The following is a 26697-nucleotide window of genomic DNA, read 5'->3' on the forward strand; positions in this document are numbered from 1 at the left end:
CCTGCCTCCAGTCCACTTATCGATATCTAAACAAGAGAGCCTCATTCGAAATTGCAACAAGCCGTTCTGTGAAAATTGAATTGAATCAAAAGCCACTGCCAGATTTCTGGATTGGGCTACGCTCAGAGTATCCTGCCTTGGCATATCGCGCTGTTAAGACACTGATGCCCTTTGCAACCACATACCTATGTGAGAGTGGATTCTCAGCTCTCACTAGCATGAAAACTAAACACAGGCACAGACTGTGTGTGGAAAATGATTTAACACTGAGACTCTCCAATAGAACCCAACACTGCAGAGTTATGTTCATTCTTTCAAGCACACCCTTCTCATTAACCTATGGTGAGTTATTCACCATTTTTGATGAACAAATAAGGTTTTATATGTAAGATGGTTAAATAAAGAGCAGAATTATTGATTATTATCATATTATTATTATTTGTGCCTTGGTCCTATAAGAACACTTTGTCACTTCCCACGAGCCGGGTTGTAACAATAACTCATACTCATTCTTATGTTTAATAAATGTATCATATAGTGTGTGTGTGGAAGGCTTACATTGATGGCAAAAAACAACATTTGAGAGTACGCTGACCCTATGTAACGCTTGTCATCTGGAGAAAGAGAGGAGGACCAAGGTGCAGCGTGGTAAGTGTTCATTATTTTAATAAAACAACTGAACAACAAAAACGACAAACGAACAGTCCTGTAAGGTGATGAAGAAACACTAAACAGAAAATAATCACCCGCAACCAAAATGGGGAAAACAGGCTACCTAAGTATGATTCTCAATCTGAGACAACGATCGACAGCTGCCTCTGATTGAGAACCATACTAGACCAAACACAGAAATACAACAAAGAAAAAAGAACATAGACTACCCACCCCAACTCACGCCCTGACCAAACTAACACAAAGACATAATAAAGGAACTAAGGTCAGAACGTGACACCCTAGTGCTAGATGGGGTACGCAGCTAGAGGTTGAATGTTTGAAAGGGTACGGGACTATACATGTTTGGGAACCACTGCTGTAGATGATATATTGCTGCATGCTCACTGTGTTGAGCATAAAGGACCCGTGGTTATTCTTGGAAAAAAGTGAGATTTTGAAATAGAGTCATTATCTTCAATTTTGAGAGTTATTCGGCAAAGGTAAATGTGTTGAAAACCTCAGAATCTGCTCTTTCTGATACTATATAGAAATCAGAATATCTTACCTGTATCTGTAGGATTTGAAAAAGTAACTTTTTGGTGGTTCTGAAAGTAATTACATGTCCTTCTAAAACTGCTTATAACACTAATGTTGTGATCTCTAAATTCTAACATAGGTGTGTCAAAAATATGTATTTAGTTCAAGCCAAGGACAGAGGATTGCATGTCTTTAAAAATTGCAGAGATACATGTATTGTAAACAAAATGGAAGAAGTTGAGCCTCACGCTTCAACGCTCTTAGTTGATGCGTAAACTGATCCACTATGCTGTTTACTTTCTATCGCTGAGTCTACCTTTAATTGAAACAATAACAAAGTGGTCACCTGCCTCTGTTTGAGTAAAAAGAAGACGGATGGGCCTACAGAATGGTACCAATGTCAAATTCATAGACGGGGCTATGGATGCAAGGACTGACCGTCCATGAAATCAAAATGATAGTTTTAACCATGTTTAACGCCTCCCCTCAAAGTGATCTGAAAATGGAGGGAAAAAGATTAAACTCAGACAGAGCTTGCCGCATATGACCTGCTGTACAGATGCCTTAGAAATTAGTAGCCTAGCTACATACTACTCTGATATTTCCATTCATTCTAAAATATACAGGATTATCTTCTTGAGCAATGATTCAATTGAGAATGCACAAGGTGTACTGTGTGACTTGGTTATCTTTCTGAGTCATTTGCGGAGGCACGTTTTCATTTAGAGACTACAAATTACATTGACAAAGCCAAAGGATGACTGATATCCTGCATTGTTAAAGTCTCAAAGCACAATTGACCTCTTTAGAAAGCAAGTTCAACTTCTTCCAGTCATTCCACTCATTTTCAACCAATGAACAGTCACTCACTTTGGGAGCTGTGTAGTGAAACTGGGGTTTGCCTGAAAAATAATGGTTTGTCTCTTTTTTTATTCCTATACAGACACAATAGAAAAATAGTTATTTAGAAATAAGTACATCTTATTCTGACAATGTGAATTGAAAAAGGGAAGATATGTACTGTGTTTGTTTTGTTGCAGAGATTTAATAAATACGTATTGAGCAAATGAAAGCAGAACATGTACACAAGAACATAAAACTGCAGTACTTATTGTTAGTTTTATTCTGTGGGCCCACGATCCAGATCTGTGTTAGTTATGATGACCATGCTGAATGGCCCCTGCTGGCCAACACACTGCTATGTGACAAAAACTCAGTGGCAATAACAAACAAACCAGCTGGGAGGAGAGATGGAGAGGTGGGAGGAGTGATATTTAACTGACAGGTCAAGTCCCAAAAGCACCATATAAAAAGGCAGGCTAGATGGCAAGGGAAACACAAACCTACAGACTCACAACTCCAAGCCATACCTTCACAGAGACTATGAAGCTGACAATACTGCTATGTGCTATCGTGCTCCTCTCGCTCTCTGGTGAGTACTATTGCCATAACCAAAAGCACTTACGAGCTGTTTTGACATACATGTAAAAATATTGCCTGATATTTTAACATTGAACATTTCACCTTATTCTGTACTTAGATCAATGAGGTTTTGGGAATAATCAGACAACTCTTCACTGTGAGCGATGCTAGTTGGATCCTTTACACGCTTTCAGCTGAATTTAAGAATGAAGAGTAGCCTATAAGGAAGTGGTGATAGCGTAGGTTATCTACGTTTAGGATAGAATACCCAGTTGTAAGAGCCCACACAAATGGAAAGTCAGAGCACCAAGAAAAGAATGTCAGGTGATATCATTTTGTCTACCAAGGCACTTCTATGAAGCTGACTCTGGGAGAGCTCATCATGTGGGGAGCCATGATCCTATTAAATTCCTATGAATAATTATTGTAATTCCTAATTATATGCATGTGTCACAGGACACTGGTGATAGAATATGGACAACAGTCTCAGACCCCATGCCATTAATACCAAGATAAAAGTTATTTCCAAGATAGATACCTTGACATTAGGGTTACTGGTATGTCTCTCACTGGCTGTGTCATCATAGAGCTAAAGATAACACATTGAGTAAGTTCAACAAGGGACAGTAATTTCATCTGGAAAACAATAAGGTATTTAAAGAAGTGGAATGTGATCTTGTTTCAAAGACCAATAATAAAAGAAGGCATACTTTTCAGACAGTTGCTGAGCAACATTCCACCAACCTTTTCCCCCACACTAAATATTGTGAATCACATCAAGGAAAAAGTGAATACCCCTTTCTTCTCATGTTTTGTACAGTTTTTGCCATGGATGAAGAAAGACGCCCACAGCCCGGAGAGGTGAGATACATTAGGAAATAGTTATTCTATGGGAACAAGGCCATTACAATACGTTTTATGAGGATGTGTATGTCAAAAGAACTATAATAGACTGCTCTTCCCCTGCCCTAAAACAGCCTCAGTGTGAGGTGTATGAAGGTGGCATGTGCTCCAGAGAGTTTGATCCTGTGTGTGGGAGCGATGGCAACACATACACCACCGAGTGTGTGCTGTGTCGTGAGAACAAGTAAGTATAAAACACATGGGTTATTTACCTTGTGTAAATAAGAGTATTATTCCTTTTATACCTATCCTACTATGTGCTGTAATGTAAGTATGAAGCACAAGGGTGAGGCTATTTGCCTGCAGTAAAGAAAGCTTCGGAGATAATTATTCCCTATATAATATAGATGATTGATGCTGTCTTTTAGACTATTTCAATCACTAGGAAACACTGGCAAAGTGATGCCAGACCACACAGAAAGGTGAGGCAATATGTCAATAAGAAAAAATTCCCCAGAAGTGTGAGAAAATAAGATGATGAAGCAGGTACTAGATGCACCTAGAATCAATGATACGGACCTCCCAACCTTACCCCAGGTCCGGTGAGGTAACTTTACGTGACCTTGTTCTAGGAACAGTTGCATCATCAGGAAAGGGACGTGCCACTGACGCACAAATCTTACCTATTGACTGTGGCTAGAAATTTAGCCGGGTTTGTTAAAGATTCAAACATTTTTCAGTTAAAGGAAGATCATGCTTTATACCCGATACATTTATTCACATCAACCACGCTTAAATAAACAGTAAACAAATAACTTAGACATTATTAGTTAAGACATTTCAAATATAAAAAAATAGATGGGAGGGCTTGAGGGTAGCGGAAGGATAGGAGTAATAACAAACGACAGATAACTATTGTGAAATAGATTGTGTCTGTAAAATGTACATACAGTGCCTTGCGAAAGTATTCGGCCCCCTTGAACTTTGCGACCTTTTGCCACATTTCAGGCTTCAAACATAAAGATATAAAACTGTATGTTTTTGTGAAGAATCAACAACAAGTGGGGCACAATCATGAAGTGGAACATCATTTATTGGATATTTCAAACTTTTTTAACAAATCAAAAACTGAAAAATTGGGCGTGCAAAATTATTCAGCCCCCTTAAGTTAATACTTTGTAGCGCCACCTTTTGCTGCGATTACAGATGTAAGTCGCTTGGGGTATGTCTCTATCAGTTTTGCACATCGAGAGACTGAAATTTTTTCCCATTCCTCCTTGCAAAACAGCTCGAGCTCAGTGAGGTTGGATGGAGAGCATTTATGAACAGCAGTTTTCAGTTCTTTCCACAGATTCTCGATTGGATTCAGGTCTGGACTTTGACTTGGCCATTCTAACACCTGGATATGTTTATTTTTGAACCATTCCATTGTAGATTTTGCTTTATGTTTTGGATCATTGTCTTGTTGGAAGACAAATCTCCGTCCCAGTCTCAGGTCTTTTGCAGACTCCATCAGGTTTTCTTCCAGAATGGTCCTGTATTTGGCTCCATCCATCTTCCCATCAATTTTAACCATCTTCCCTGTCCCTGCTGAAGAAAAGCAGGCCCAAACCATGATGCTGCCACCACCATGTTTGACAGTGGGGATGGTGTGTTCAGCTGTGTTGCTTTTACGCCAAACATAACCTTTTGCATTGTTGCCAAAAAGTTCAATTTTGGTTTCATCTGACCAGAGCACCTTCTTCCACATGTTTGGTGTGTCTCTCAGGTGGCTTGTGGCAAACTTTAAAGACACTTTTTATGGATATCTTTAAGAAATGGCTTTCTTCTTGCCACTCTTCCATAAAGGCCAGATTTGTGCAATATACGACTGATTGTTGTCCTATGGACAGAGTCTCCCACCTCAGCTGATCAGTCTTCTCCTTGAATGAGCTGAAAGTTTAGAGGGACGGACAGGTCTTGGTAGATTTGCAGTGGTCTGATACTCCTTCCATTTCAATATTATCGCTTGCACAGTGCTCCTTGGGATTTTTAAAGCTTGGGAAATCTTTTTGTATCCAAATCCGGCTTTAAACTTCTTCACAACAGTATCTCGGACCTGCCTGGTGTGTTCCTTGTTCTTCATGATGCTCTCTGCGCTTTTGACGGACCTCTGAGACTATCACAGTGCAGGTGCATTTATACGGAGACTTGATTACACACAGGTGGATTGTATTTATCATCATCATTAGTCATTTAGGTCAACATTGGATCATTCAGAGATCCTCACTGAACTTCTGGAGAGAGTTTGCTGCACTGAAAGTAAAGGGGCTGAATAATTTTGCACGCCCAATTTTTCAGTTTTTGATTTGTTAAAAAAGTTTGAAATATCCAATAAATGTCGTTCCTCTTCATGATTGTGTCCCACTTGTTGTTGATTCTTCACAAAAAAATACAGTTTTATATCTTTATGTTTGAAGCCTGAAATGTGGCAAAAGGTCGCAAAGTTCAAGGGGGCCGAATACTTTCGCAAGGCACTGTAGTATGTTTAAGCTGGAAGTAGAAGCCGAAGTGTTGTTCATAAGTTTGCTCCAATTAGGGGAGGGGTGGTGGAAAATAATAATATACAGTTGAAGTAGGAAGTTTACATACACTTAGGTTGGAGTCATTAAAACTCGTTTTTCAACAACTACACAAATTTCTTGTTAACAAACTATAGTTTTGGCAAGTCGGTTAGGACATCTACTTTGTGCATGACACAAATTCTGTCTCCTAGAGATGAACGTACTTTAGTGCAAATCAATCCCAGAACAACAGCAAAGGACCTTGAGAAGATGCTGGAGGAAACGGGTACAAAAGTATCTATATCAACAGTAAAACGAGTCCTATATCGACATAATCTGAAAGGCCGCTCAGCAAAGAAGAAGCCATTGCTCCAAAACCGCCATAAAAAAGCCAGACTATGGTTTGCAACTGCACATGGGGACAAAGATCATACTTTTTGGAGAAATGTCCTCTGGTCTGATGAAACAAAAATATAACTGTTTGGCCATAATGACCATTGTTATGTTTGGAGGAAAAAGGGGGAGGCTGGCAAGCCGAAGAACACCATCCCCACCGTGAAGAACGGGGGTGGCAGCATCATGTTATGGGGGTGCTTTGCTGCAGGAGGGACTGGTGCATTTCACAAAATAGATGGCATCATGAGAAACAAAAATTATGTGGATATTTTGAAGCAACATCAGTCAGGAAGTTAAAGCTTGGTCGCAAATGGGTCTTCTAAATGGACAATGACCCCAAGCATACTTCCAAAGTTATGGCAAAATGGCTTAAGAACAACAAAGTCAAGGTATTGGAGTGGCCATCACAAAGCCCTGACCTCAATCCTATAGAAAATGTGAGGGCAGAACTGAAAAAGCCGGTGTGAGCAAGGAGGCCTACAAACCTGACTCAGTTACACCAGCTCTGTCCGGGGGAATGGGCCAAAATTCACCCAACTTATTGTGAAAGCTTGTGGAAGGCTACCCGAAGCGTTTGACCCAAGTTAAACAATTTAAAGGCAATTCTACCAAATACTAATTGAGTGTATGTAAACTTCTGAACCACTGGGAATGTGATGAAAGAAATAAAAGCTGAAATAAATCATTCTCTCGACTATTATTCTGACATTTCACATTCTTGAAATAAAGTAGTGATACTGACCTAAGACAGGGAATTTTTACTAGGATTAAATGTTGGGAATTGTGAAAAATTGAGTTTAAATGTATTTGGCTAAGGTGTCTGTCAACTTCTGACTTCAACTATATATATATATATATGTGTGTGTGTGTGTATGGGAGATTGGAAATGATACAGACAATTACATTGATGGAAGCTACAATCTGCAATTTAAAGCTGAGCTGTACCCCCAAAAAGTTTCAAATAAAAGACATCTCAAATTATTAGAATAAAGTGTGTATTTGAGAGATGTAGACTCAATATTATATTCAACAATCCTTGAGGTTTCTGTTCAGCATTTTACATTCAATCATGCCCTTTTGAATTGAAGGTGCCATATTTGAACCTTCCATTTTAAGTTGTTAACAGAACACCTATTTTTCACAGGCTTAAACACAAGCAAGTCCTGGTCAAGCATGGAGGAGTGTGTGAGGCATAACAAAAAGTCTCTGTGGACACCTGTCCTGCTGGAATGATCCAGTGGAAGGAGGAGTATCACTGGACACCAGCTTTTCGAAATCTGTAGACTAATAAAATTATGAAGCATGAAAATGTAGTCTCTTCTCTTATGAAAACTAATATAATATTATGGAAGTATATTGAACAAAAATATGGGACCACCACTTTACATGTTGCATTTATGTTTCATGAGCTGAAATAAAAGATCCCAGAAATGTTCCATTCACACACAAAGTGTATTTCTCTCCAATTTTGCACACACATTTGTTTACATCCCTGTTAGTGAGCATTTCTCCTTTGTCAAAATAATCCATCCACTTTACAGGTGAGGCATGTCAAGAAGCTGATTAAACAGCATGATCATTACACAGGTGCACCTTGCACTAAGGACAATAAAAGGGCACTCAAAAATCTGCAGTTGTCACACAACACAATGCCACAGATGTCAGGTTGAGGGAGCGTGCAGTTGTCATGCTGACTGCAGGAATGTCCACCAGAGCTGTTGCCAGAGTTTAATGTTAATTTCTCTACCGTAAGCCATCTCCAACTTATTTTTAAAGAATTTGGCAGAATATCCAACCAGCCACACAATCATAGACCACGTGTAACCAGGATCTCCACATCCTTCTTCTTCACCTGCAGGATCGTATGAGACCAGCCACTTGGACAGCTGATGAAACAGACAAAGTATTTCTGTCTGTAATAAATCCCTTTTGTGTTGAAAAACGAACTGTTTGGCTGGGCCTGACTCCCCAGTGTGTTAGCCTGGCTCCCAAATGGGTGGGCCTATGCCCTGTCAAGGCTGCGCCCCTGCCCAGTCATGTGAAATCCATAGATTAGGGCCTAATTAATTAATTTGACTGATTTCCTTTTATGAGTTAATTGTTAAGTTTATATTTTTGTTCAATATAGTTCTGATTTCATTACTGTTAGCAGCAGGATAAATGCATAAGTGCATATCATTGTCACACATGTACAAGTACATAACTTGTAAAAGTGTGTGGTGTGAAATGGAAATGTTTTTGCTGCATATCCCACTCCCCCCCGAGACACCTGCAGAGAGGGGTCACGGCCTGGGATCAGCCAGCCCTGTACAAATTAGGGTTAAGTGCCTTGCTCAAGGGCAGATCGACCACTTTTACACTTAGCCGGCTCGGGGATTCGAACTAGCAACCTTTCGGTTACTAAGCCAATGCTCTACCCGCCACCCACAGGCACACCAGTCTCACATTAGTGGGCAATCCAACAAGAAGATCGATAGAGCACACTGTGAATAAGAAACATGTCATAAGGGAAAATTAAATTTAGCCCAGTTAAATGTATTCCTCAGGGAGGACTGGAGAGCCTTATTTTGAGACAAGGCAAAGCATGAGGCATCACAGATGCAGAAGAAAAAAAAAAGCTGTAAGGAAGGCTAAGCCCTCTGAGGCAGCAACTGAAAAAGGCAACCTTCTGATTTGCAGATGTGTGATCATATTACACAGTCTCTAAATAAAAATGTTACATTACAGAGCTGCAGACTTGTTTTTATTGTCCTTTGATGGGGTTTCTCCACCCAGCCCTATGCTCACTTCAGTTTCAGCAACACTGTCTCCAACAGAGCCAGGATCTCCCCAAAGTACCCATCCTCGTCTCCGAGGACCTGCTCTGAGAGCACCAGTTCCTGGTACTGCTCCTGTAGGGTGTGGAGGGAGGAAGACAGGGTGTAGTCCTGCCGATACTGAGTCTGGCAGTGGGGCATCATGGCCAGGATAGTTCTCAGGGCCTTCTCCTTCCAGTCGTGCTCTGGGGAGGCCAACAGTTCAGGCACCAGGCTGCACCAGCCCTGCTCTGCCAACAGTGGCATGAGGGAGACCTGTGCGTACTGCAGCAACCGCTCGTTGTGAGAAGCATCTGGAATGGGGTCAAGTCCAGTCTGAGAAATCAGCTCCTAGAATAGAGAATGTGCCATTCACATCATTTGATTTCACAGGACTAGCCTTGCATTTATAGGCAAGGTTTTCATAAGAGCACCACTCACCTTCTCATTGATCATGTCATAGAGTATGGTTACAATCCTCACACGGAGGGCCCCACCTTCGGAAGCTCGGAAAAGATCCCCCAACACCTGCAGCCCACCCAGCTTCAGGAAATGGCTTTGGGCAAAGGGGAAGTGACGTAGCAAAGAGGCCACAGCAAACAACGCCTGTATACAGACAAACATTAGCATCAGTAATGTGGCAGGAAGAGAATTATGCAAAATAGTGTGCTAATTGTAAAACTTCACTGTAGACAGATGAGGAAACCTTACAATTTTAAAATGGAGAGTCTCCAACTGGATAATTAGCGGTGGTACATTTACAATCAGAGTACTAACAAATGGATTTGATTATGTGGGAACAAGACTTGCCTTCTTTTTAACAGACATGGGTCGTGGAGTGGCGAGTAACATTAACAGCTTCTGCAGAGTACCACTTTCAACTGCCTCCACCTGCACCACCGGGTTACTAGGTAGAATATAATCGATGATAATGTTACTGACGCACACACAAATACAAACATGCTGTCTTTTGGATGGTATTTACAATTAGACTGTTGGTATGGGTTAACAGAGACTGCTATACCTTGACAGAGCTGACCCCAAGACAAAAGCAGCACTCTCCTGAAGGCGATAGTCTGTGCTGTTCAAAGCATCAACCACAAGCTTCAATCCTCCCCTAGATGCCAAGTTCTGGGCATTGTCCACCTGACAACACAGATAACAAGGAAACTAATTATAATGTTGCTTCTACAATCAAATTAAAACAAAAAAAATAAAATCAGTGTTGCATCTTTTATTGTCTCAACAATTTAGACTCCCAAACCATTAGTATATTCAGACCCCTTCCCTTTTTCCACTTTGTTACATTATAGCCTTACTCCAAAGATGAATGAAATGACTTGTTTTCCCTCAACCTACACACAACACTCCATAATGACAATGTGAAAACAGGTTAAGACATTTGCAAAAATTTATTAAAAATAAAACAGAAATACCTTATTTACAGAAGTATTCAGACCCATTGCTATGAGAGTTAAAATTGAGCTCCGGTGCATCCTGTTTCCATTGATCATCCTTGAGATGTATCTACAACTTGATTGGAGTCCACTTGTGGTAAATTCAATTGATTGGACATGATTTGGAAAGGCACACCTGTCTATATAAAGGTCCCACAGTTGACAGTGCATGTCAGAACAAAAACCAAGCCATGAGGTCAAAGGAATTGTCTGTAGAGCTCCGAGACTGGATTGTGTTGAAGCACATTTCTGCAGCATTGAAGGTCCCCAAGAACACAGTGGCCTCCGTCATTCTTAAATGGAAACAGTTTTGAACCACCAAGACACTTTCTAGAGCTGGCCGCCCGGCCAAACATAGCAATCGGGAGAGAAGGGCCTTGGTCAGGGAGGTGACCAAGAACCCAATTATCACACTGGCAGAGCTCCTCTGGAGAACCTTCCAGAAGGACAACCATCTCCGCAGCACTCCGCCAATCAGGCCTTTATGGTAGAGTGGCCAGACAGAAGCCACTCCTCAGTGACAGCCCGCTTGGAATTTACCAAAAGGTATCTAAAGGACTCTGTTCAAGAGAAAGAAGATTCTCTGGTCTGATGAAATCAAGATGTAACTCTTTGGCCTGAATGCCAAGCATCACATCTGGAAGAAACCTGGCACCATCTCTACAGTGAAGAATGGTGGTGGCAGCAGGGATGTTTTCAGTGGCAGGGATTGGGAGATTAGTCAGGATCGAGGGAAAGATGAACAGAGCAGGATACATAGAGATCCTTGATGAAAACCTGCTCCAGAGCGCTCAGGACCTCAGACTAGGGTGAAGGTTCACCAAACAATAGGACAATGACCCTAAACACACAGCCAAGACAATGCAGGAGTGGCTTCAGTACAAGTTTCTGAATGTTCTTGAGTGGCCCAGCCAGAGCCCGGACTTGAACCGGAGCAAACATCTCTGGAGACCTGAAAATAGCTGTGCAGCGATACTTCCCATCCAACCGGACAGAGCTTGAGAGGCTCTGCAGAGAGGAATAGGAGACACTCCCCAAATACAGGTGTGCCAAGCTAATGGCTGTAATTGCTGCCAAAGGTGCTTCAACAAAGTACTGAGTAAAGGGTCTGAATAATTATGTAAATGTCATAGTTCTGTTTAAAAATACATTTGCTAAAATTTCAAAACATTTAACCTTTGTCATTATGGGGTATTGTGTATAGATTGAGGGGGGGGGGGCGACATTCAATCCATTTTAGAATAAGGTGGTAATGTAACAAATGTGGAAAAAGTAAAGCGGTCTGAAAACTTTCCAAAGCCACTGTATCTCGTTGCCTCCCACCTCATTAGCATCTCGTTGCCTCCCACCTCATTAGTGTCTCGTTGCTCACCTGATGAACAAGGTACTCTAGGTCATGTAAAGCTTTTATCTTCTCCTCCACAGTGGTGTTTGAGCTGTTGAATTGGGACATCAGTCTGCTAATAACCTGGAAGTCTGACTCCATCAGCATGTCCAGTTTGGCCATGTCTCTTTTCAGCTCCTCCATGGGACGAAACTGGGCTCTGAGAGCCTCCTAAACACACAGGGAAACACACTAGAACCATAAGTAATAGTTTGCCAACAGAGAAGGAAATCAAAAATAGACGAATGCCTCTGTGAACCCATTTATTTTCACAGCCACGTGTCTTTGCCGTGAAAAGAGACTACAGACACATCAAATCAGGCCATACCTCCTCTTCTTTTTCTTTGTCACTAGTTTCGGGATCAACTCCTTCTTTTATATTTTTCAGAGCCTTCTTCAGCTCCTCAGCATTGAAGGATGGGCCTGGTGTGTTCTCCTTCCCCTGTCTGACTCAGAGAAAACACCTGTGGGTAGTCTGTTGTAATCTCAAGCAAAGATAGTATGGCCCTCTACTGTACAATAGCTACATGGCAAAAATGTTATACAGTGTTTCAAACTGACAGAAACACTTCAACAGGATCCTTACCTTTGTCCATCGATCTGGTATTTGAGAATCTGATGTTCCCCAAGTTTGACCTCCCTCTGTCTTGTCTGGAGGTTGAGCCTTACGTGAGAGCCCCTTGGGACTGCCTGGCCTGAGTGATAACAATATTGTACAGTGAATACTTTTGATTCTGCCATACACATTAATACTCCATGCCGTTTCTTGTTTCTGTGTTTTGCACTTGCATTCAGTGGCATCTATGAATCACATGATTATTAATATTATTATTGACATCAAATGGAAGAACCAAGGACATGGATGGTTCATGTAGTGAGATTCTCTCTGGTGTTTACAGAACAACTAGTGCTGTGAGATTATGATATCAGGACCTGCTTAGACAAAGCAATTGTAACAGTAGAGTAAAGGATTGCAATATATGGGAAAATAAATGGCTGCAGTATTTCTGCTATACTGAGTACATGGTGCATGGAATGCTAAGGCACAAATATATGAATGTGTGCATTCTTATTTTAAATGCATGTAGTTCTGTCCTTGTGCTGTACTTGTCTATTAAATGTTCTGTATTATGTCATGTTTTATATTGTCTGGACCCCAGGAAGAGTAGCTGCTGTAACAGTCGCTAAGGGGGATCCTAATAAAATACATGTATTACTACTGTGTGTACTTCATGAGGCACCTGTGCATTAATACTTAAAAAAACAAAACAATCACCTGGTTTGAGAGACTGCCACTGGTCCGTGGGACGGAACACATCCAAATCCTCAGGATCGCTCTCTTCCTCCATGTGGTGCGTATCCTCATCATCCAGGCTGGTCTCAGTGCTCTCCACAACAGTCAACGCAGAGGAAGACTACAGGGCCAGGGGATTGTATCAGACTCATGTAAGCTACAGACTCTCATCAAACTCTGGTAGGCTACACACAAACTGTTTAACAATATATTTATACAGTAGTATATCATTAACTACTCACTTTTTCGCTGAGAACATGGACGAATTGACAACTCAGTACTAAAAGCATGAGTGCCATCTTCAGCCTGGTAGATTTACTTCCTTTTCTCAGGCATCCGGTCAACATACTGGCTGTTGTATAGCTAACACAACTAATATATTGATGGTGAAAATATCGATATCATAACACTATAGAGGAACAAATACAATTCATGTGAACTACGACGCATTGCACTATTTATTTACCCGACCGCACCATTTCAGATTTAAGCATGGACGTGTAACGTTGATACTTGTCAGAAATTAGACCACTCCTACCGTATTTGTCATCACGACCGGGAGCCAATCGTATTTTAAAGAGTGTCACTTGTTTTCAAATCTATGCGATCGGATTGGCTAATGGAGATCCCTGTATGATCTTTGTGACGCAACTACATGACATTTCATCAGTCTTTTTAGAAGTTTTATTTCATTTTATTACTTGAACTGACAACTGTACATATAGCCCATGTGCCCATTTGTCAAAACAGTTACGGTACTGTAAACATGATATGAATGTTACAACATATGAAAAAGTAACTATAGTGTTTTCTTCTCAGAAGACAGAGATAAGCAGGAGAAGAGACTAATACTCTTGCGTGTCGGTTATAGCGGGTTAACCCTGATCTATACTGGAGGTCCAGGGCTTGCTTGGTTACACGTGGTCAGCGGTTGTGAAGCAGGTGGACATACTGACAAATTCTCTAAAACGATGTTGGAGGCGGCTTATGGTAAAGAAATTAACATTCAATTATCTGGCAACAGCTCTGGTTCCTGGAGTCAACATGCCAATTGTACACTCCCTCAAAACTTGAGAAATCTGTGGCATTGTGTTGTGTGACAAAACTTCAGATTTTAGAGTGGCCTTTTATTGTCCCTAGCACAAGGTGCACCTGTGTAATGATCATGCTTTTTAATCAGTTTCTTGACATGCCTCACCTGTAAAGTGGATGGATTATTTTGGCAAAGGAGAAATGCTCACTAACAGTGATGTAAACAAATTTGTGCACACAATTTGAGAGAAATAAGCTTTTTGTGCGCATGGAACATTACTGGGATCTTTTATTTTAACACATGAAACATCGTACCACCACTTTACATGTTGCGTTTATATTTTTGTGCAATATAATTTAATCCTGGCCTAATATATGATGACTATACAACTAAAAAAACTTTCTCAATGGGTCTCCTTGTTGTGTGTGACATTGTGTTAGTTATCATCTAAGTACTAAGTGATGATAGAGCACTTCCCAAAACTGCCCATAGACTAATTTAACAATAAATTCAAAAAAATGCTTATTGACTGTGCTTTGATATCAGATAGGGGTTAAAAAGCATCTCACCAAATATTTAATTTGAACACTTAAATGAGATTAAATCAGACTCAAATCCTTATTTTCTGGTAATTGTATTAATATATTTACAAACTGTTAAAATATACACTGAGTGTACAAAACATTAAGAATACCTGCTCTTTCCATGACAAACTGACCAGGTGAAAGCTATGATCCCTAATTGATGTCACTTGTTAAATCCACTTCAACCAGTGTAGATGAAGGGGAGGAGCCAGGTTAAAGAAGGATTTTGAAGCTTTGAGACATGGATTGTGTTTGTGTGCCATTCAGAGAGTGAATGAGCAAGACAAAATGTTTAAGTGCCTTCCTCCTCCATCTCCTTAGTCTTGATTTTACAGTCAGCTAAAAGAGACCTAAAGGCAATTGGAAACCATTCCGTTTGTATAAAGATGATCAAATGCAAAGCCATACAGATGAGGTTTACAATCCTGTCGTCTTCATTTATAGTAGAAATATAAAACAATTCATTTACAAACAAATTTTCTAGGCCTACGTGGTACGCCATACAATAAACACCATTAGATTGACGGTAAACAGGCTAATTCCAAAACCACTTGACAAAATTCAAGTACATGTGTTAATAAGAACAAAAAAATGCTAAAACAATGATAAACGTAATTTAAACTGTTCCCAAAGGCAGCAGGCTGTAAACCATTATTAGTGGTTCTAATACAGTACATACAACGGAAGAACAAGTTACACACTGACTCATGGTGCACTGTATACAGTAAGTTACAACGGTTCTCCTAATAGCAATTCTATCCTTAATCCAGGTGGTCAGCTTTGTAGGAAAAATGTCCCGAAAAGTATAATACTTATAAAAAGGTATAAAAAGCTACCTACAATTTTTAGGTCAGGTGGCAGCATAATTGCCCCTACTGGAAGTTGAAGGCAAATCAGTGCAAAACAGTGAATACTCTTTCCTGTGACAGCCCTCCCGAAAGGCAGGGGAAGGGTAGGCAGTGGTGGACGAGTGGTGATAGCCCGAACAAAACCCAGGAAGAACACCAAGAAACCAAAGTTGAACAGCGGAGGACAGACAGGGGTCTGCAGCACCATAGGGACACTGACATGGGGGGGGGGGGGGGGGGACTCCTCACAGATGCGGACACACTTGCTGTCTCCAGGCAAGGCAGGGTTAGGCTTGGGGATGTTGGGGGGGTACAGAGGGGTAACGGTGGGCCTCTCATGTGCTTGGGGAGCTCCATCTCCAGGACCATGGGCTTCGCTTTCTTCACCTCTGGGAGGTCACTAGGCATGTCTATAAGGAGTTTCTCGCACTTGCGCTTCTGAATAAGATATTTATTCCCTGCTAAAAACACAACATCATTGAATTAATACCTCTTACCTATTGTCTAAATGTTTGAAATATGTAAATAATCACTGCACCTGTGTTCAAGTGAATGTCACTATATAGGCAAATTTACCATTGGGCTCATATTTCCACCTAAACTATTCCACTTTGACTTGCAGCTTGATGTTGTCACTCTGGCTCTGTTTGAGGGCCCTCACTACACTGAATAGTTTTCTCTCCAGCTCCAGTGCTCTTTGACTCTCAGAGAGTGACTTCATTCTTTGCATGAACAACTCATCCCCCAGTCGCTCTGCATCCTTCCTACACACACAAACATCACACTTCACAACAATCAAACGCTGACGCAGGTATGACAGCTCCAATTTGTATAGTGAACTTTAAATACAGACTGTTTATGGGTTAAACTGAAGGCCTTCATCCACTCAGCATGTAAATACTAACTCTACAATAAAACCAGAGATAACTCACACAGAGTTCAAAAGTTGGATTTTCAGGTCAGTGTAGTAAGTCCCGTCCCCACTGTCCATTTCCACTGGGGCTGAAGAGGGCTGTGCCTTCAATGTCATCTGCATAGACAAAGTAACCAACAATTGACATAACTACACAATCACTTCATACTGTGAATCTGTTGTCCTATCACATGTTGTAGTGTTATGGATTTGAATCGAAGTGACCCCAAACAAGAGGATATCACCTCTACTTTCTCCGGGCGACGTAGTTTGATCTTGAGAGCTTGTATCTCACTGTTCTTCTCTGAGAGCATGGACTGAAGGCGCTCCAAGTGAGCAGGGCCTGCCCTGGAGCCTTGCAGCTGCATCATTGTGGCTATCTGAACCCGGAGGGAAAAAACAAGAGGAAAAAGCAGATAAATTCCAAATGCACCTCTGGTTCAGTCTCACATTGTCACTAGGAGTGATTGACTGGAAACATAAGGGAAAGTGTTTTGTATTGTACATTCATATGATGAAGATATTGTTCTGAGATCACATGCTGCTTCTGAAGGGGCCGGTACTTTCATACTGATCAACTGTCTCAATCGCTGCTCGCTTGTCCTCAAGCTAAAGAGAAATGTTGCACCTACCTCTCCAAATAAAGAATTTCCCTTGCTGTTTGGATCTTGTGCCTGTTGCAACACCTGATCCAGTTGAATCTGGAGATCTCGTTGGCCTCAAGGGCTTTCTAAAGCAGGCAAATAGGAACAAAAGTGTCATTAGCATGAATGACTATGAATCTAGTGTAACGCATGCATAATATATATATATATATGCAAAAGAGCAGCAAAGTAAATAAAAAACAATATGGGGATGAGGTAGGTAGATTGGGTGGGCAATTTACAGATGGACTATGTACAGCTGCAGCGATCGGTTAGCTGCTCAGATAGCTGATGTTTAAAGTTAGTGAGGGAAATGTAAGTCTCCAGCTTCAGCGATTTTTGCAATTAGTTCCAGTCACTGGCAGCAGAGAACGGGAAGCAAAGGCGGCCAAAGGAGGTGTTGGCTTTGGGGATGACCAGTGAGATATACCTGCTGGAGCACGTGCTACGGGTGGGTGTTGTTATCGTGACCAGTGAGCTGAGATAAGGCGGAGCTTTACCTAGCATAGTCTTATATATGACCTGGAGCCAGTGGGTATGGCGACGAATATGTAGCGAGGGCCAGCCGACTAGAGCATACAGGCCGTAGTGGTGGGTGGTATAAGGCGCTTTGGTAACAAAACGGATGGCACTGTGATAGACTACATCCAATTTGCTGAGTAGAGTATTGGAAGCTATTTTGTAGATGACATCGCCGAAGTCGAGGATCGGTAGGATAGTCAGTTTTACTAGGGTAGGTTTGGCGGCTTTGTTGCGAAATAGAAAGCCAATTCTAGATTTGATTTTGGATTGGAGATGTTTGATATGAGTCTGGAAGGAGAGTTTACAGTCTAGCCAGACACCTAGGTATTTTTGTAGTTGTCCACGTATTCTAGGTCAGAACTGTCCAGAGTAGTGATGCTAGTCGGGCGGGCGGGTGTGGGCAGTGAATGGTTGAAAAGCATGCATTTGGTTTTGCTAGCTTTTATGAGCAGTTGGAGGCCACAGAAGGAGTGTTGTATGGCATTGAAGCTTGTTTGGAGGTTAGTTAACACAGTGTCCAAAGAAGGGCCAGATGTATACATAATGGTGTCGTCTGCATAGAGATGGATCAGAGAATCACCCGTAGAAAGAGCGGCATCGTTGATATATACAGAGAAAAGAGTTGTTCCAAGAATTGAACCCTGTGGTACCCCCATAGAGACTGCCAGAGGACCGGACAACAGGCTTTTTTATCGATGGCGGTTATGATACCGTTTAGTACCTTGAGCCTTATCCTAAACTGCTAAAAGATTATTATTTTACTCCAAGGCGTTAAAGCAGGAGACAGCTTCTCTCTCTCTCTTCTTTCTCAGTGATTCGCTCCAGTTAACATTGAAGGTTTGTGTTGGTCAGCTCCAGATGCTGGTCTTTGTACTGGGCCTCCTGAAGTGCCTGCTCCAAGGTGGCCTGAGTGGACAAAAAGAAAATGGCTACCTATACTGTACCACATGTAATCATTGTTTACCAAGATTTTAATCAGCTATGGATGAACAAAGTCTTTATGGGTCTTTACAGAGTGTAATATTAAATATTTTGTTCACCTTAGCATCCTCCAGCTCCATCCTCTCCTCCTGCAACTCCATCAACTCTAAGGACATGGTTTCATGAGTCCGCTCTGTGACCAAACGCAGCTCCTCCATCTTGTTCCTCAGGGTCTCTGTCTGGAGCTCCAGTTTATGCTTCAGCTGCTTCTCAATGAGCTGCGCCTCATCCAATTCAGCTTTCATTTTCTCCACCTACGGCCAAACACACTATGTATTGTCAGAGAAAACGAATTGACTCAAAGACAACTTGTGATGTCCTTAGCAGAGATGATTTCAGTGTGCAGAATTCCACAACAATTAACTTTGCATTCATTCTTCCTCGTCTAGATTCAGCATATCCCCCAAATACTGCAAATGGTGTACAGAGATGTACAGGTAACCCAAACCACATCACTGGCAGCCCAACCTTGTTCTTGCACTCATTGAGCTCCATAGCATGGTTCCTCTCCAGCATGGATTCCTGTTTCTCCCACTGCAGCCTCTGCTGGCTGTTGACCAAGTCGTAGTCGGAGCGCAGGCTGTCCAGCACACGGCTTTTCATCCCTCTCCTGCAGAGAGTATTTCTCTTCCTTCAGGGCCTGAGAACCGACACACAAGAGACTATAGTCATACCTCTAACATCAACCCACTCTATCTGTGTTCTCATCTTAACCCTGCTTAACATTCTTGTAATATCAGTAGTAACAAGATTCCTGTCATGCAATATCAGGATGATTATGCCATTCATATTAGTAGTTTTTATGTAAAGCAGTTGTCTTATTTTGTAATGAGTTATACTGCTTCTGTCATAGCCTATTCATCAACTGTCAAGACAGCTGCCTTTAATGATGTCAGTAATTGCCTAGTGTGAATGTTCACCTCCACATGGTTGGTAATCTCTATCCTCTGTTCATCCAACTTGTTCTGCAGATCCAGCTGCCCGTCCAGCAGCTGAAGGCCATATTGGGCTGCTTTCTGCAGCGCACATTCTTCTTCTTTCAACTTGTGCTGTAGTCGCTGGATCAAAATCATCTCCTGAAGTAGACATCGTTCACAATTGAAGAGAAGCAAAAAGAGAGAAACTTAACAGGAACACTTATTAAGGAAGGTGTGGGACACCCATTAAGTCCAGCAATGGCTCATATGGTGTTAGGTGGGATAGTTGTTCAATTATGTAACGCATGTGGGCTATTCTGTGATTACAATATCTGATTTAAATGAACAGAACAAACAAGGATGCCAAATAGATATTAGTCTAATGGTGAACTAAAGACAAACCTGGAGCTAAAGACAAACCTGGAGCTAAACCGTGTTGAGAGAACAATGGATAAAGGTTGTAGCTAGTAGTAACTGCTCTATAACTTGGACTCAGTAACTGGGTCCTTTTCAGTAGGCACGAAACTGGATAAAACGATTGTATACATATGCTTTCTAGTGAACAATGCAACATACAACTGATACACATATTTGATCTAATGTTAGTTTTGTTTATCTGACAAGCTAGGCTTCATAGCTAGCTAGTAACACGATATCAAGCTTTTTTTCCCTCCTGATATTCAAGTTCACTAGCTCTGTTAGCTAAACTTGTAATCTCGTCCACCAGCCGGCTGTCTCTCTAGCAATCGAGCCTGGGGACACGGTTAGCTAGCTAGCTTGCAAAGTTGCAAGCTAACTGTTGATTGCACAAAGACAGTTATCCTCCGAAAAGTTGTAAGTGATCATATTTGAAGAGGATAACTGTCAAACTGTTTAGCTTGCAGCCTAGCTTGTTAGCATACCTTTCCACATGCAGTCAAAAAGGGCACCGAACCACCACACCTCAAATATTATTAGGTTTTCCACCATTTACGAAACACGATTTGAATTCTGATCCAGCTCCAGCCACAAGCCAAATATCGCGACAGATAAATGATACGTCTGTTGCTCTGCCTTTTTTACAAGGATCAATACTTTATGTCAATAATGCACAACGTGTGTTTGAAAATGTTATGAACATATAATGCAGTCCACCATGTTTATTGCTATGATTATATTATCCAATAATCTGATATTATTCTCTCAGTTGTGTCAATGTGTAATTTTATTGGCTTTAAAAAAAGCATGTTTTACTTAATATGAACACTATTACAATACTTACATTGTCTTTCTAACATATTGTATTTTATTCTAGGCATTTGGATAAAGTCATTGAGCCAAACAGACATGGTAAACAATGTAGGCTATGCCTATTGATTTGGTGCTCGAGGTGGTTTGAGCACCAGACACTTTCACATGCATCTCTGGGTGTGACATAACCTTTGTGAAACATGTCCAGGGATACATCCCCTGTTGTGGTGGAAATTCAACGGAATATGCAGTCTTTCACCTCATACTGAAACCATGTCCAATCTTCCAAACTATTGCAATCCACTAGAGTTCAGACTATAGTGACTGGTTTTAGCTACATGTAATTACTACAAAATAATTGAATAATCTCATCATGAAGGCTTACTATTATACTTATTTAGTAGGTTTAGCAGATCGGATATACTTTTATCTCATTTGTACTGCCTCTTAGTGTTGCAGAGTTGCCAAATGTGTTCCACTAGAGGGAAGTATTACTAATCTTTGATATTATGCTTGATTTTTATATTCTAACCATAAGCTGAAAGAAATAGTTATTTCTTACCATCTAGCCTGGATCTAACTCATGTAGTCTTAAAATAATTGCTTGACAAGGAGATATTGCTGAATAAGCTGAATATCGGCAGGTAGCCTGGTGGTTAGAGCATTGGGCCGATAACCGAAAAGGTGCTGGATTCAATCCCTGAGCTGACAAGGTAAAAATATGTAATCCTACTCCTGAACAGGGCAGTTAACCCACCGTTCCCCGGTAGGCTGTCAATGTAAATAAGAATTTGTTCTTAACTGTTAAATAAGTTAAATAAAGTTTCAATAAAAATAAAATATATATATACATATAATATAAATATATCAATATTTAACACCACATAGTTCCAGATTGTGCACTGTGTATAATATATAGAGCACTGAACAGTCTCTAACCCATCAGCTCATAAAACAGGAATATTCAAAGAGACAGAGTACTTAAATCAACCTGAGGAAGATGATGCACATGATGAAGGCTGCTCATCAGTGAAAAGAATAGTTTGAACACTGGTGGTACCAAAAGCCTCGATTTCGCATCTCCAGGGAATATGGGCCTCCCCATTCAAACACAAATGAGCAGCAGCATACCATGCCATTGTCTGAGGAGCTGACCACAGACGCTACCTCTGTTGTTGTGCAAATACATCCAATCAGTCTAACCATTTACATCAGGAACAGCATAATTTCAATTTTAGATTATGTAAAGGTTATATGCTATTAAATTATGACTTTTGTTTTATGCACTAGCTCCATAGTGCACCTTGAAAATAAATAGTTTGTTGCCTTTTACTATTTTTCTTCATTTTTCCCAAATGCAGTTTAGATTATGTCAAAGTTAAAGGATAATGTTTTTCACTAACTTCATAGGAAAATGATTTAGCTTAAATGTCTGTTATTGTTTTTTTCTCTCTCAAATGTTAATGCTTCAGACATCAAGGCACTCTAAACAGTCTTTAACCATACAATAGCTGGTTGGAAGCTGGCTTGGGGTATCATTTTACACTGCAATTTATATAAGCAATTTGAAGGGATACAAAGAAAACAAAAGTAATTTTTATTTCTCACATGGGCCGAATTCAACAGGTGTAGACATTACGTGAAATGCTAATTATTGTTATAACAAAATAACAATAACGAGGCTATATACAGGGGGTACCAGTGCAGGGGTACAGGTTAGTCAGGTAATTTGTACATGTAGGTAGGGTTATACAAGGAGGGGAATTTGCGTAAAGTATGTGAATGGGCGGACGAAATTCACTGCTTTGTGTGATGTATTGTTGTCTCGATCTTCTTGACCTTTGTGCTGTTGACTGTGCCCAATAATGTTTGTACCATGTTGTGTTGCTACCATGTTGTTGTTGTTACGTTGCTACCATGCTGTGTTGTCATGTGTTGCTGCCTTGCTATGTTGTTGTCTTTAGGTCTCTCTTTATGTAGTGTTGTGTTGTCTCTCTTGTTGTGATGTGTGTTTTGTCCTATATTAATATTGTATTTATTTATTTTAATCCCAGGCCCCTGTCCCGCAGGAGGCCTTTTGCCGTCATTGTAAATAAGAATTTGTTCTTAACTGACTTGCCTAGTTAAATAAAGGTTAAATAAAATGTAAAAAAGAAAGTCAAGTTCTACAGATTTAAATAAGATACTAATTATACAATTAAAATAAACTATTTCCAAAATTACTTTCCAACCATCAAAAGAACAAAAGATTATCAGTTTATTCACAACAATCAACGGGTGACTAGGGGCTGCGTAAATTCGCTAATCCTCCCTGTATATGAATTACATTGAAAGGAGTACTTCGGAAGTTGTGATCGACAGATCCGATCATCTGCGCAGCGTTTTGCTTCAACCTTACCCTCCTGAACAACTCCAATGTCAGGGGCGTAACGATGATGTTGCTGTAGTCTGACGTCACTATAACTTTGTTATAAATACGGCCTGGACGCCATTTCCCCACCTCCAAGCTTTGCTGATACAGGTTTTCTGTCGAGCTAGCTACGCAGTATTTTCTGTCAAGAAATGGACGCCGCAAATCAACTTTGCAAACTTTTTGTCGGTGGATTGAACGTAGATACCGACGATGACGGGCTCCGCAAGCATTTTGAGCAGTATGGTCAACTGACCGACTGCGTTGTGGTTGTGAATAAACAGCTACAGAGGTCCCGCTGTTTCGGCTTTGTTACCTACTCGAGCGGGGAGGAGGCCGATGCAGCAATGGCGGCTAGGCCACATGTCGTTGATGGCACCAACGTGGAGTTGAAAAGAGCGGTCGCTCGTGAAGATGCTGGTAAACCCGAGGCACTCGCCAAGGTCAAGAAAATATTCATCGGTGGATTGAAAGACGACATCGAAGATGAACATCTGAATGATTATTTTTCCCAGTTCGGCGAGATCGAGAAGGCCGAAGTAATCGCGGAGAAGGAAACCGGAAAGAAAAGGGGTTTCGGCTTTGTTCACTTCACAGATAACGACTCTGCCGACAAGGCAGTGGTTGTGAAGTTCCACACCATCAATGGGCACAAGGTGGAAGTGAAGAAAGCCCTCACCAAGCAGGAGATGCAAGCTGGTGGTGGCGGCAGGGGTGGAAGAGGGGGGAGAGGCATGAGAGGAGGACAAAATGGCTTCGGTGGCGGCAGAGGTGGTTACGACAGCTACGGGGGCGGTTTCGGTGGGGGCTACGGAGGCAATAGCGGCGGGTATGGCGGCGGCTACGGAAGTGGAGGCTATGGCGGTGGTTATGGAGGCGCAAGCTACGGAGGTGGCTACGGCGACCAGATGGGAGGTTATGGTGGCGGCAATGGCTACAGTGACTTTGGCAGTGGGTACAGCCAGCAGTCCTCCGGGTATGGGCCCATGAAAGGCGGCAGCAACTATGCCGGTAGGAGCCCCGCTCCATACGCCCCCAGAGGCGGTGCGGGTGGCTACAACAGAGGGGCTTATGGCGGCTACTAAACCTGTGGCTACGACAGACTATTTGCAAAGAAATGTCTTTTACACCCTCAACCGTCGGATCGGACGACCTCAAACCGAACTAAAAAAAATTCAGTCATCGGGCATCTGCCATAAAGTACTGGCAAAATGCCGACACTGTGAAACCTAATCATTAAGAAGACCTCAAAACCAAACAGGTAGGAAGATGACTTCCGACCCAGAACCCGATTAGCACGACCAGCTGTTGCTGTAAGAAAAGTTCGATTGCAAAACCCATTTATCATTTGTTCCAAGTTGAGGGCGTGTAGCTGTCGTTAGTTGGCTTGCTTTTTTTTTTTTTTTTTTAGTTTTGCGTACATTCGTTTTTGAGTTTAGTCAAGGATTGTTTTGTTTGATACTATATTTTCTCTTATCTACATTTTAAGCAATTAGTTCCGAATTTCCCTGGGATCTAATCTTTTTTCAATGTTTGGGGAATGGGACGCATGTGCTATGGAGTTGTATTTATTAGCTATGACTCTGATGTAAATTTGTATTCTATCCACTACTAGCCTATAGGTTTTAGGTGACGCTTAGGTGGTGGGGCGGATCCAGTTTAAACGTTTCATTCTTGACAATGTTTTGTAAATCAACGAAGTACGTCACAGTAATTTCCCAACACACATACATAGCGTCCGCTATCAGCTTAATGTTCCTTTCATTTACTTCAGCAATATCTCATGTATATTGTATAATCTGTCTGAAGATCAAACTACAATTGTTAAGCATTGGTATGCATATGTATGTTCATTTTAAATAAAAAGTTAAACAAACTTAGTTATTTTACTCATTTTACCAGGATGTCTTAAATGGATAGTTCAGGTTTTTGACAGCTTGATCTACTTCCCCAAAGTCAAATCAAGGTATACCATTTGTAATCATCAGCGTCCAGTATGAAGGCAGTTGGTACTTTCGAGCGCCAATACTTCCTTCAAGCTGCACGCAGGTGCATATTAATGGTGTCTACAAGTTCATATCACTGGAGAAGTAGTGGGCCTCGTAAAAATCCCGAACTATCCCTCTAAGTCTACTTCTGATTGGTTATATTATGTGATTAATTTGATATATATTTAATATTAGCTTCATGGCGTTTCTTCCATTGCTCTTCCCAGCTAAGGGGGTGAAGAATGGATTGCAGTTAAGTTTGCCCATGACCAATGCATGGAGGCTTTGTTGGTTGGCAATAACATAAATTGTTCCATAAAGTTAACTGGCTTTTAACTTGTGGACCTGAGGGCTCTCATATTTATCTTTGATTCCTACATTTAGGTGTTCATACTGTTATCCAAGTACGTCAACATAGCAGTAGCAGTTTGACTTTATACAGGGACCCTGTTCTATACCTGGGGTCGATTGTCATAGGACTCTGAAATATCTCTTTAGGATCACATCAGCAAACTAGGTATGTAAATCAAACTGTCTCCACTATGTGTTGGTCAAGTATTAAAGATATGGATTTGAAATGGTACTCAACTGTACTGATTAGGATTAATTTATTGATAGTTTTTTGCATTTATCAGTAGTTGGTCTTTGGCCTTATGCATCTTTTAAGAGGGGATTTTACTGCACTTACTTGGTCCTAAATAATCTAAAATAATGGTCTGAGGAGACTAAGTGCACTTCCTACATTAATGCAAATATATGGAATGGCACATGGTGTTACCTCCTGACTTGGCTTGATGTATTTTTCTGCACTGTCTCATTCTTTACCCTTTTCCTCTCTCCTCCAGGTAGCCATGGTGACCTGACTGCCAGGACACCAATCTGGCAAAGCCTTGGTTTCCTTCAGGACTGGGGGATTGCAGTTAAGGCTGTCCCACCTCCATGGGTGATTTGGAACCCCTGGACATTCTGCATTAAAATATTTGTTTTTACCAGGTTTTAATGATTGCCAGTGGGTTTATTCTAGTCAATCTAGGAGGGTGACGTAATTGACTACTTATTTTGTTCTTACCCATTGTAGGAAAGTGGGTCATAAATGTTAGCTCATTGCATACTATGGATAAATGGACACCAATGATGGCTTTGGTGTGCTATGCTTTTAATTTGCTGCAATTTTAAATAAAACTATTTTTTTAAAGATTTACATTGTTTTATTGGGACATGTGTTATGGGTTTGAAGGGCAATATTATTGTATGGTAGTTTTTGCCTTTGGATTGCACTAACTCTTCCAATGTTCAAGTTAC

The 26697-nt window shown here is 41.1% G+C and overlaps 3 protein-coding genes and 1 pseudogene across 3 annotated transcripts; 2 read left to right on the forward strand and 2 right to left on the reverse strand.

The window, feature by feature from the left end:
* The first annotated feature begins 2512 nt into the window (after positions 1 to 2512).
* LOC110504779 (serine protease inhibitor Kazal-type 1) lies at positions 2513 to 7839 on the forward strand. Its single transcript, XM_021583591.2, has 4 exons — positions 2513 to 2623; positions 3434 to 3474; positions 3591 to 3700; positions 7540 to 7839. Exons 1-4 carry the CDS (start codon positions 2515 to 2517, stop codon positions 7589 to 7591), a joined length of 312 nt encoding a protein of 103 aa, XP_021439266.2. The 5' UTR covers positions 2513 to 2514; the 3' UTR covers positions 7592 to 7839.
* Positions 7840 to 9125: 1286 nt separating this feature from the next.
* LOC110504777 (nucleotide exchange factor SIL1) lies at positions 9126 to 13876 on the reverse strand. Its single transcript, XM_021583590.2, has 9 exons — positions 13568 to 13876; positions 13308 to 13446; positions 12618 to 12726; positions 12360 to 12477; positions 12020 to 12202; positions 10215 to 10336; positions 10001 to 10097; positions 9632 to 9796; positions 9126 to 9541 (listed from the first exon to the last, which is right to left on the reverse strand). The coding sequence occupies exons 1-9, from the start codon at positions 13670 to 13672 to the stop codon at positions 9179 to 9181; spliced, it is 1401 nt and encodes a 466-aa protein (XP_021439265.2). The 5' UTR covers positions 13673 to 13876; the 3' UTR covers positions 9126 to 9178.
* A 752-nt stretch (positions 13877 to 14628) lies between these two features.
* LOC110504778 lies at positions 14629 to 20801 on the reverse strand (annotated as a pseudogene).
* Positions 20802 to 23485: 2684 nt separating this feature from the next.
* On the forward strand, positions 23486 to 26594 carry LOC110504781 (heterogeneous nuclear ribonucleoprotein A0). Its single transcript, XM_021583593.2, has 2 exons — positions 23486 to 24668; positions 26241 to 26594. Exon 1 carries the CDS (start codon positions 23560 to 23562, stop codon positions 24490 to 24492), a length of 933 nt encoding a protein of 310 aa, XP_021439268.1. The 5' UTR covers positions 23486 to 23559; the 3' UTR covers positions 24493 to 24668; positions 26241 to 26594.
* The last annotated feature ends 103 nt before the right edge of the window (positions 26595 to 26697 follow it).

The sequence above is a fragment of the Oncorhynchus mykiss genome, chromosome 31 (genome assembly GCF_013265735.2).
Source record: "Oncorhynchus mykiss isolate Arlee chromosome 31, USDA_OmykA_1.1, whole genome shotgun sequence".
Classification (NCBI taxonomy): Eukaryota; Metazoa; Chordata; class Actinopteri; order Salmoniformes; family Salmonidae; genus Oncorhynchus; species Oncorhynchus mykiss.